At 44.7% G+C, this 12,544-nt stretch overlaps 1 protein-coding gene across 1 annotated transcript in view; it reads right to left on the reverse strand.

Moving 5' to 3' along the window:
- sbf1 (SET binding factor 1) overlaps positions 1-12,544 on the reverse strand; it is a 99,096-nt gene that overhangs the window by 55,027 nt on the left and 31,525 nt on the right. Inside the window, 4 exon segments of the mRNA XM_061715209.1 lie at positions 3,237-3,347; positions 6,336-6,455; positions 8,451-8,588; positions 10,784-10,872. Coding sequence (XP_061571193.1) covers positions 3,237-3,347; positions 6,336-6,455; positions 8,451-8,588; positions 10,784-10,872 — 458 coding nt within the window.

The following is a 12,544-nucleotide window of genomic DNA, read 5'->3' on the forward strand; positions in this document are numbered from 1 at the left end:
TGGGCGATTATACGATCTCGATTTGTGATCGCGATCAAATTAAGTTCGATCACGGTGATCAGCTGTGGGTCTACTTTCTCGATCACGTGCAAAACATGCTGCAGCAAAGTGCACGACAACCAATCACAACCCGCTTTCCTGGCACCGCGCTGTCTACATTAATTGATCATGCATGACATGCCGCGGCAAGTTGAATGACCATAGGCAGTAAAGTAGTCACATCTGCCTCCCCTGCACTGGTGGGAGCAAGCGTGACCAGAGAGAATAAAACTACAAGACAACAACCGCAGGCTAGCGTTAGCTTAGCTTCGAGCCGACCGGGACTCACGGTTTGCGGTTATTTATTTATTTATTTCGCCGGACAACTTCTTCCGAGCGTACAGGAGGAGGGTGTGATGGATTCACAAAATGCCCTTCGTGATGGATGTATTGTGTATTCGAACCGCACTCATTAAAGTTGTGATTCGCTCTGCTTGTACCACAAATTACTCATCACCGCCGACTTCAGAAACTCCGCGGCCCCGACATGGGTGTGTGTGTGCGTGCGTGCGTGCGTGCGTGCGTGTGTGTGTGCGTGCGCGCTCAGCGGAGTGATTGTGTCGGAGCGCGGAGGCAACAAGCAGAGCTCACCAGATGACGCCGTAGGCTCTGCGTTGGTGTAACGCGGGACCATAAATCAGCCTTAAGTCCCTTTAGGCTAATACTGTGAGAAATAACCTCTCATAATAGCGGTACTACAGTTAATAAATGTAATAAAAATGCCGTTTCTGCTGGCTACTGAGTCCTGTAAGTGGCGAGTGAGTTTTAACTCCTTAATTACCAACCAGCGTCAGAGTCACGCACAGTACACAAACTGTGATGTTAAAGAGCCACCTGTTGGTCAATTTAAGCAACCGCATCGCCAGCTGCTTGACAGTGGCTCAAATCATATTAGTTTACTGTTTTTGTTTTTAATAATGTCATTGCAATTTTATCTATGCAATTGTGAAAAAAATGGCAAAATAAATGAAAAACTGTGAACAACCGCATTCCGTAGGCTATTCAGTACTCAGTATTCAGCCAAGTCTTTAAATTTTATTCCGCTTCAGTTTCGGCCTCAAATTTTCATTTTGGTGCATCCCTAGTTTTTTCGGTGGGTACCACTGTTAGCATTCTGGATTCATGCTATTTGCTTTATTTGTTAATAAAAAAAAAACTAATCTCTGGTTTCTTTCTATTTTATTCCAGAAGGGAGGGGGGATCTTCTGATTTAAAAAATCGTGATTAAAAATCGAGATCGTTCAATATGGGAAAAAAAATCGTGATCACTTTTTTTGCCATATCGCCCAGCCCTAGTTGATGTTCTAAAATCCTACACTGTTGAGGGACATTAAAGTACACTGGAGAAGTTGTCCCCGTGTTTATCCTACTCACGACCCCAAAAAGATTTAATTTAATAAGGTAAGGTGTGGCAGGTTGGAGAGATGGATGGAACACGCACCTGTGTCCCATCCGCCTGAGTGGCTGATTCTCTCCACCTGCCTGCCTTATAAGGCGGAGCTGGACAGCAGCGAGGGGTCGGAGGAGCTGCTGTCAGGCTGTAATGCTTGTGCACATGTGGGTGTAAGCTGAAATAAAAAAGGGTTTGCACGATTCCTGTGTCTCTCCGTCCTTCGGTCGGGCCCCCGTGGCACGCACCCTGCCACATCTGGCGCCCAACGTGGGGCTTCGAAGGGCGGAGGAGGGGACGCATGGAGCGGGCCCTGGACGCGCTCGCCCAGGCCATGGCGGGCATGACGGCCATGTTCCGGGACCAGGGCGAGCGGCAGCTGGCCGCGATGGAGGCGCTCGTGGCCGCGGGGAGACCCACCCCTGCGCCAGCAGCGCGGGAGGAGCTGGCGGCGACGGCTCCCGAGACGGCGGGACCGACGGAGCGACCCATCCCTGCACCCCGTCTAAGGTTCGCCGCGGCAGCGCTGTTAGCGCCGCAGCTTTGGGGCCGCGAGGCAAAAGCTGCGGGCCGCCAGGCGACGGCTCCTGGGATGGAGTCAGCGGCGGAGACGGAGGCGGAGTTGGCTGGGGAGGAGGCTGCGGAGGCGCAGCCTCCAGCGACGGCGGGTCCCGCGAAGACGGGGGCGGACCAGCAGCCCGCGCAGGGCTGCGTCGCGGAGGAGGAGGAGGCGGTCCCGGAGGCGGACCGGCAGCTGGCGCGGGGCCGCGTCAACAAGGAGGACGTGGTCCGGGACGCACCAGCTCCAGAGCGGGGCTGCGCCGTGAGGGACGCGGTCCTGGACGCACCGGGTGGCCCGAGGCCACCATGGGCCCGGCCCCGAGAGCGTCGTCCCCGGGGGGCGGGCCGACGCCGGGGGCGACCCCCGCGACCGTACCGCAGGTCAGGCCGACGCCGGGGACGACCCCCCCGACCAGGAAGCCCGGAGGGTTCCTCTCCCGCTCCGAGGGGGCGGGGGGGGGGGGAGTAGGCTCGGCCGGACGGACCCCGGCTCGAAGTTGGCGTTGGGGGTGTGTGGCAGGTTGGAGAGATGGATGGAACACGCACCTGTGTCCCATCCGCCTGAGTGGCTGATTCTCTCCACCTGCCTGCCTTATAAGGCGGAGCTGGACAGCAGCGAGGGGTCGGAGGAGCTGCTGTCAGGCTGTAATGCTTGTGCACATGTGGGTGTAAGCTGAAATAAAAAAGGGTTTGCACGATTCCTGTGTCTCTCCGTCCTTCGGTCGGGCCCCCGTGGCACGCACCCTGCCACATAAGGCTTAACTCTACACCAGCCTTACATCAGTAAAAGTTCAGAGTTCAAAACCCTGCAAGAGTCTCGTGATCGGGACCAAAACGGGACTAGTTTCTTCTGAGCGGAGGAAGATTTTGGTCCGTGGGTCGAGGCGCATTACTAGTCAACACGATGGATTAATATTAATAAACCAATATGGCGATACAGTTTGTCACCTCCACGACACGTATCGTGACGTTTTTGTATCGCGAAATTTCGTGGAACGATATATTGTTACACCCCTATTCAACACACTAGCCACTACCTAGAACAGCTGCATGGCAGACCCAGAGGGAACGGTACAGATGATGACACTAATAAATGATAGAACAGTTTATCTCAAACTGCAGCTGGTGGATGTAGACAATATCATTTAAAGAAACAGCCCAAGTCTTTATCACACCTAGATGTACATCTCAGTCTCTCAGCGGTACAAAGTTGCTGTTGCAAAAAAGAAAGAATGTGCAGATTTACCTGGGAGCCTCCAGCGATGGGGATCAAACACGTCAAAAGGTTTCCAATCACTGTTTCCAATGGGACGGAGAAACTATCCAGATGGATTGTGTAGATCATACCCAGACAGTTCTGTTGGAACGGGGAGAGAACACAAGGGTTAGACATCAACGCCACCCCCAACAGAGACCAGTCATTGGGATTAAAATCTTGATCACAAAAACTGAAATTGCTTAAAAAGCTCTATCAAATGTTCATTTCTTTCTAATAATGAAAGGTTTGTCAAATGCTACAATATCATGCAATACATTTTGGGTCCTCAGTAAAATAAGTATTTGGTCACCTACAAACACGCAAGATTTCTGTCTTTCACAGACCTGTAACTCCTCTGTCCTCCACTCATTACCTGTATTAATGCAGCTGTTTTAACTGGTTACCAGTATAAAAGACATGTTTTAACTGGTTATTAGTATAAAAGACACCTGTTTTAACTGGTTATTAGTATAAAAGACACCTGTTTTAACTGGTTATCAGTATAAAGACACCTGTTTTAACTGGTTATCAGTATAAAAGACATGTTTTAACTGGTTATCAGTATAAAAGACACCTGTTTTAACTGGTTATCAGTATAAAGACACCTGTTTTAACTGGTTATCAGTATAAAAGACATGTTTTAACTGGTTATCAGTATAAAAGACACCTGTTTTAACTGGTTACCAGTATAAAAGACACCTGTTTTAACTGGTTATCAGTATAAAAGACTCCTGTTTTAACTGGTTATCAGTATAAAAGACACCTGTCCACAACCTCAAACAGTCACACTCCAAACTCCACCATGGCCAAGACCAAAGAGCTGTCAAAGGACGTGAGAAACTAAATTGTAGACCTGCAGCAGGCAGGGAAGACTGAATCTGCAGTAGGAAGCAGCTTGGTGAAGAAATAAACTGTGGGAGCAATTATTAGAAAATGGAAGAGATAGAAGACACTGATAATCTCCCACTGGACCAGCTCTACACCCTCCGCAGGGTGCTCGAGGGTTCATGGGAATTTGCCCAACCAGTCTACATGTGCTTTGTGGATCTGGAGAAGGCATTTGACCGTGTCCCTCGTGCCATTCTGTGGGGGTGCTGAGTGAGTATGGAGTCCGGGGCCCTCTACTAAGGGCTGTCCGGTCTCTGTATGATTGGAGCAGGAGTCTGGTTCGCATTGCCGGCAGTAAGTCAGACTTGTTCCCGGTGCATGTTGGACTCCGGCAGGGCTGCCCTTTGTCACCGGTCCTGTTCATAATTTTTATGGGCAGGATTTCTAGGCGCAGCCGGGGGCCGGAGGGGATCCGGTTTGGGAACCTCAGGATTTCATGTCCGCTTTTTGCGGATGATGTTGTCCTGTTGGCTTCATCGGACCGGGACCTTCAGCATGTGCTGGGGTGGTTTGCGGCCGAGTGCGACACGGCAGGGATGAGAATCAGCACCTCCAAGACCGAGGCCATGGTTCTCCACCGGGAAAAGGTGGCATGCCTTCTCCGGGTGGGTGGGGAAGTCCTGCCTCAGGTGGAGGAGTTCAAGTATCTCGGGGTCTTGTGAGGGAACGATGGAGCGGGAGATTGACAGACGGATCGGTGCAGCGTCCGCAGTTATGTGGTCGATGTACCGGACCGTCGTGGTGAAGAGGGAGCTGAGTCGAAAGGCGAAGCTCTCGATTTACCGGTCAATCTACGCCCCTACCCTCACCTATGGTCACGAACTTTGGGTAGTGACCGAAAGGACAAGATCGCGGCTACAGGCGGCCGAGATGAGTTTCCTCTGCAGGGTGGCTGGACGCTCCCTTAGAGATAGGGTGAGGAGTTCGGTCACCCGGGAGGAGCTCGGAGTCGAGACGCTGCTCCTTCACATTGAGAGGAGTCAGCTGAGGTGACTTGGACATCTGTACTGGATCCTCCCTAGGGAGGTGTTCCAGGTATGTCCCACTTGGAGGGTGGATGGATGGATGGATGGATGGATGGATGGATGGATGGATGGATGGATGGATGGATGGATGGATGGATGGATGGATGGATGGATGGATGGATGGATGGATGGATACATGGATGGATGGATGATCTCCCTCCATCTGGGGCTCCACCATGATCTCACCCCGGGGGGTAAAAATGATCACAAGAACGGTGAGTAAAGATCCCAGCACCACACGGGGACCTAGTGAATGACCTGCAGAGTAGGGGTGGGTAAAAATATCAAAAAATCCATGCATCGCAATTATCCCCACCCTAATTCAATATCGATTAAGCAAAGCCTCTGAATGGATTTACCTCCAGGCCAGTGGGGGCGCTGTGCGCAACATTTTCTTATGATTCGCGTTTTGTGGACGGTGGCTGCACGCAACCAAAAAACAATAAAATGGCGACGATGGCAAGCGGAAAATCTTTCAGATCAGACGTTTGGACTCATTTTGAATTCCCATTTAAAGAAGGAAGACGAGAAATGGACAAAAGTAGGGTGGTGTGTAAGTTGTGCCAGGCAGAACTAAAATACGACCCACGGCTAAAACTGTGGACCCAAAACAGATGCAACTTGACCAAGCCTTTGTTTGCAATTCTACCGCCAAGATCTGTCCGCACACAGAAGATAACAGAGTCTGTGGCCGTCTTCATTTGTAAGGACCTTCGACCGTACAGTGTTGTGGAAAATCAAAGTTTTAGGGAGATGGTACACAGACTTGAACCACGATTCTACGAATCAATATCAGAGCATTTAAATCAATATCGAATCGAAACCTAATGAATCGAAATCGAATCGTGAGGTTCTTAAGAATACCCAGCCCTAATATACATATATACATATATATATATGTTTAGCGATATTTCCAGTGTCCAGATGTCCAGTGACCCCCCCCTGATAGCAGCAAACGTGTTTTGGGTGATATTGTAAAAGGTTGAGCCATTTCTTTGAGATTTGCTGTTATCAGAGCTCATGGTGCTGCAGATGGAAGACATATTAAAAATGATAGTGCCACAACTCCGGGGTGACGTCACATGATACCCATGTATAGCGGCATTCTCAGCAGAGACAGTAAGGAAGACGATGCTAACTGCTAACAGATATCAGCTTGGAACAGTTGACATACCCTGAACACTTCTGTGTAATCCAGTCGAGACACCACCACTAGGCTCTTGGGGGCGAAGACTTTAGCTGGCTGAACAGCTGGCTCCTCATCTGCCTCATCCGCCCTGCTGACCTCAGTCCTCTGTGGGGAAACAGAAAGTAGGGGCAGTTCAATTACATCAAACTCAAGAAAAGGCTTCAAATCTACATGAATGAATTTAATGTATTATCATTTTCTTATGGAAGATGTGTTTCTCCCTTTTCTTGTAATAACATTTCACTTTCCAACAAAGTACTCATAATGACCCATGACTTATTACAAATACATGTTATGAAAACAACAAATGAAGAGATGGAACAATACTGGAACAGTACACAGGAATTTGCCAACATTTGCTCCAGTGTTGCGCTCCCTTAAAGGAGCATGAGGCAGGATTGAGGCAGGATTTATGAAAAAAATTAGTATACGTTTTAAGTTTTCTAGTAATAATGTCAGATGAAGCGTTCCAAACCAAAAAGAATGAGTCCTCTAGTGTATCTCTCCGTTGCCTTGAACAGGCTGTGTGCTGAAAAATGTGATGCAATTGTGGGGCTGAGTTTCCCGCGCTGCCCTGCGGATGTGACGTCACATGACGCTGCATGCACGTTCTCCCGTGCCGGCTTCACTGTTGGCTGCAGTACCCCCGACGGCCGTCGTGGCGAAGGGTGGCGCTAATGAGTCTCATTTCTTAAAAGGAGCCTCATGCTCCTTTAAGGAGAGGCTGCGGGGTTTTCAGCGGTCATGATAGCCTCGGCGATAACGGGAACGGGAGGTAACAGACTGTTCATTGATCTAACATTGTAAGAGCAGAGAGTCGGCTAAGAATTGCAGCCTGGTTAATAACGTTGGTGACACCAGAGGATGGAGAGGAGATAAGCACTTATAGCCCGCTATGAGCGCTTATCTCCTCCGGGAGTAAAAACCATATGTCACCTGGTAGCTAGTTTGCAAACTTCAATTTTCTTGTGTTTATCAGAAAATGTGATATATTTGCTTGTTTTGGTGTCACAATTCCCCCGTGTTGTAGTCCACTTTAATCACGGAATGATCTGCAAATAATCAGATATCTTCCTGACATTTGTGGGCTAGGCAAGTCAGGGGAGTCTTAAAAAAATAAAATAAAAATCACACACAAATGCAGCAAAGTCCACAGAACACAAGTTGTCGTAAATCGTGTTATATCTGTGTCTGCATCAGCAATATATTTATGAATCTTGTCCTCCCAACCTGTGAAACACCCTGTGCAGTTGTAAATCGTGCATTTGTAAGTAATCTTGTACATTTGTGAATATTGAGACTGTTTTAATTCCATACATCAGCGCTCGATTGTGCGATCATACCTCCTCTACTAAACCAGACTTTTTGGGTAAACGAAATCTGGCTCATTTGAAATTGACCAAACAGAACTGGTGTAAATGAGTCCTAAATGTAGCATAAGGTGCTTTCGAGACTGAAAAATGTATACTATATACATTTTCATAAAGAGATAAAAATGCGTTGAGCCTTGTGGTACTGTATAATTCATTTTATAGTATTAGGATACAGATGATCAATGTTTAAAATAAAAAATGTTCTGGTAAAAAGTGGGGAAAAAGATTAAAGCCAATTATGAACAGTTCAAGACCAATGTCAATGTCTGTTTGAAGTCTGTTGAGATGAATACAGTGTGAAGTTGTCTCAAAGGCTGAGCTTAAATTAAGTTAAGAAAATATATACCGTATACAGTATATATTTTTTTTATCCATGTTACTCTTGAGTTCTTCCAGAATCTTGACTAGTGCTGTCTCTGAGATAACTGGCTACTAAGTCAGATTGATATTTTTCAAAGATGTTCTGCGAGTTAAAAATTATCTGACAAAAAAAAAGAAAAAGGTCTTTAGGGTGCTGGTTAGACGTCTTGCAAAGTTATCTCAGAGCAGAATTTCAAACTGTATCTCTCTCTAATAACAAACTCTAAATAGCTATCAACCAGAATCAGCAAATATCAATTGAACAACTCTTGAAATACACATTAAATGAACATTTATGGCAGTCAGGCAATAAAAATCAAGAGAGGACATTTGCGACATGGACAATTGTGGTTGAAAGCCATCTCACCTGTACATTGTCCAGACCCTCCCAGAAAGTAAAGCAGGCACAATAGTGACGCTCTGAGTTGATGTCAGTCAGAACTGCAACAAAGAAGGAAGCCGGCTGCTGCTCTGGAACCAGCTGCCACCCGCTGGGCTGACAGAACTACGAAAGAGAAGTGAAGAAATCTGAGTACCAGAGCCAGGAGTAAGAAAGCAATCAGATGGACAAAGGTTCATGTGCTAATTCAGGGGTACCCAAACTTTTCTGAACCAGAACCGGTTTAATGGTCCAATCTAAAGGTGTAGCTGATAAAAACTAATTAAAATGACAAGATCGGCATTAAAAACTGTGGGATTTTCTCTATAGTAATCCTACTACTACTACTACTACTACTACTACTACTAATAATAATAATAATAATAATAAAACATCATTTTTGAAAAAATAAAATAAAATAATGGAAATTGTAAATTACCTTTTAATATGAGTATTTCTATAAATGTGTATATATATATATATATATATATATATATATATATATATATATATATATATATATTATTATATATTAAGGAGACCGATATTTAGTGCTTTTATTTTGAAGGCGTCTTGCCGAGACCTCGTCAACATCCGGCGCTTCGGACTTTAACGGTAAAAGTTTAACGGCAGTAGAAAGTGTGTCTGAAAGACTACACTAGTGTCAGGAATGCTAAAGTGGAGCCTAACTGACACAAAAAGCTCCTGCTGATAAGGATTTGTTTTCTTTGCAAATGTTATGCCGTATTTATGTCCAGCTTGAGTTTGGTTGCCATGGTTACTCATGTATTGTGGTTAACGGTAGCTGTTATTACCGACCGAGCGAGCAGCTACGTCGGTCTGTATTTAAGTTAAATGAAACTTATATGAATGCAAAAAGACTAACTCTATTTTATTTGATTCCTTTATAGCTCTTACGGTGTGTTTGCAGTGTGTTTACATCCAAGGAATAAAAACATTGTGAACCATCAGTTTGAGAGTCAGCCATCATCAGTCGGGGATACAGAAATTATTTTTTCTTTCTGTGCGGCCCGGTACCAGACGACCCACGGCCCGGGAATTGGGGACCACTGTACTAATTCATCCAGGCCGCACGCACGCACGCACGCACGCACGCACGCACGCACGCACGCACGCACGCACGCACGCACGCACGCACGCACGCACGCACGACACACGACGCACGCAAGTTTCAAGCAGCTACGCTTTTAATTTTGTTTGTTTGTCTCGGCGCTGCTGAAAAGTCAGCTGGAGCCGTGAGCAGCGACAGAGTGACAGAGCTCACCAAACAGACTTTTTAAATATATATATATATATATATATATATATATATATATATATATATATATATGTATATATATATATATATGTATATATATATTCTTATTCAGTTAGATAAAATGTACCAGTTTAAAAGCAAAATTTTGACTTGAAATTTTTCATCTGATATACAGGACTGTCTCAGAAAATTAGAATATTGTGATAAAGTTCTTTATTTTCTGTAATGCAATTAAAAAAACAAAAATGTCATACATTCTGGATTCATTACAAATCAACTGAAATATTACAAGCCTTTTGTTATTTTAATATTGATGATCATGGTTTACAGCTTAAGAAAACTCAAATATCCTATCTCAAAAAATTAGAATATTCTGGGAATCTTAATCTTAAACTGTAAGCCATAATCAGCAATATTAAAATAATAAAAGGCTTGCAATATTTCAGTTGATTTGTAATGAATCCAGAATGGATGACATTTTTGTTTTTTTTTTAATTGCATTACAGAAAATAAAGAACTTTATCACAATATTCTAATTTTCTGAGACAGTCCTGTATATCAAACTGCCCTTGGCTGATAATGAAGATAGCTATGACCTTGACCTTGACTTCTTATGCAAACTATGGTACACAAGTAGGGATGCAACAATCACTTAGCTTCCTTGGATGGAAACCAGGCTGTAGAGGATTTTTTTTTTTTTTTTTTTAAATCCCTGTTCTCATACTCAGGGTCTGCATATTGACAAACACCCAATACAGATCTGATAACACCTGATTTAAACATTTCTTTCCTGACCTTGTTAAACAAAATATTACATTTTTTCTCCACCACTGTGACTGTTAAACGGCTGTATCTCTGCATCAGTAAAGTTAATAGTTTGTGTGTTGTCAACTTACAGTAAGCAAATTTCCATCTCCACATTGTATAGATAAAGATCAGATAAAATTTTATGGCAATTTAATGTATTGGATGCGTTAATTTCCCATATCAATACCAGACTGGTGTAATCCTATGAGTAACATGGTCATAGGTGTTAACTTACCAGCTCTACGCCTTGTGGAAACGAGCTGTCCTCCCAGTCTTTCTCAGGAAACCGCTGGAGAATGCAACCTTGTCCCTCACCCTCAACTGCTGAGAGACAAACAGAGAGACAAGTCAAAGGTCAGGCTGATGTTTTATTTATACATACTAGAGTTGCCACGATTAGTCCCGATCGATAGATCGATAGATCGACAGATCGATAGATAGATATGCACACCCAGTCATAAATATAGGGGGGGGGCAAGTATTTGATACACTGCTGATTCTGCAGGTTTTCCCACTTGCAAAAGTCTCTAATTTTCATCAGAGATACTCTTCAACCGGGAGTGACGGAATCTAAAACAAAAATCCAGAAAACTCACATTATATGATTTTTAAATAAATTAATTTGCATTTTATTTCATGACGAGTATTTGATCACCTACCAACCAGTAGGAATTCTGTCTCTCACAGATCTGTTCTTTTTATGAAGCCCTTCTGTTCCCCACTCAATACCTGTATTGACTGAACCTGTTGGAACTTACCTGTATCAAGAGATACATGTCCACACATTCAGTCAAACAAACTCCAACCTTTCCACAAAGGCAAAGACTACAGAGCTATGTAAGGACATCAGGGATACAATTTTAGAACTGCATAAGGCGGGGATGGGCTACAGGACAATAGGCAAGCAGCTTGGTGAAAAGGGAACAACTGCTGGTGCAATTGCTGATTGTCACGTGAGCGGAGCGGAGCGGAGCCGTGAGGAGCCGCTCCCCAAACAAATGAAGTAACAAACTTATTCAACGAAATACAGAAGAGAACAAAAAGGAAAAGAACTTCAAAATGACAACAAGAAAGCAGGCGAGCAAGCTGGATGAGGATATTGAGGACATCAGAAAGTCCTTAAATTTCATGAGTGGTGAGATAAGCCAGCTTGTCAAGCAACAAAGTGAGCTGGCTGCACTCATGAATGAGGTTAAAACCCTCAAACTCCAGGTGAAAGAAAGAGATACAAAAATAAATTACCTGGAACAGAGACTGGATGAACTCGAGCAATACTCGAGAAGAGATGATGTGATCCTGTCGGGGATTAAAATCAGACCGAGAACCTATGCGAGAGCGGCCGCGCCCAGGTCAAGCAATGGAGAAGACGCTCCAGTCGAGGAGCTGGAGACTGTGGAGATGCAGGTCACCAACTATTTGGAGAGCCTGAACATACACCTGGACCCAAAAAACATCTCGGCATGCCACACTCTCCCCAGCAAGGACCGGAAAACCCCCCCAGCAATCATCATGCGTTTCGCAAATCGTAAAGAAAAAACAGCCCTAATGAGGCAAAGAAAGAAGCTTGCGAATACTGACATATACATGAATGAACACCTCACAAAAAAGAATGGCACCATAGCAAAAGAGGCTCGCTTCCTGAAGAAGCAAAAGAAAATACAATCAACCTGGACATGGAATTGTGCTGTGTTCATAAAACTGAACGGATCTACACCAGAGGAAGGAAAGACAATAAAGGTAAAAGAACTCAGCGACTTAGACAAGTACAAATAAGGAAACACTGATGACTTTATTAAAAAAAAAAAAAAAAAAAAACTCCAAAACCACATGATGGATATACTATTTTTCTTTTTCTTTCTCTATGAAATACCTGAACTGAGCTTTTTATTTTTTTGCATGGACTCTTTGCATGGTTTCTGCACGCATGTTTTTTATTCTTTAAGATGCGAATATACTATTTTTCCCTCCTGCATGAGACAATTATCTGCCTTCCGAT

This window comes from Cololabis saira, chromosome 23 (genome assembly GCF_033807715.1).
Source record: "Cololabis saira isolate AMF1-May2022 chromosome 23, fColSai1.1, whole genome shotgun sequence".
Taxonomy (NCBI): domain Eukaryota; kingdom Metazoa; phylum Chordata; class Actinopteri; order Beloniformes; family Belonidae; genus Cololabis; species Cololabis saira.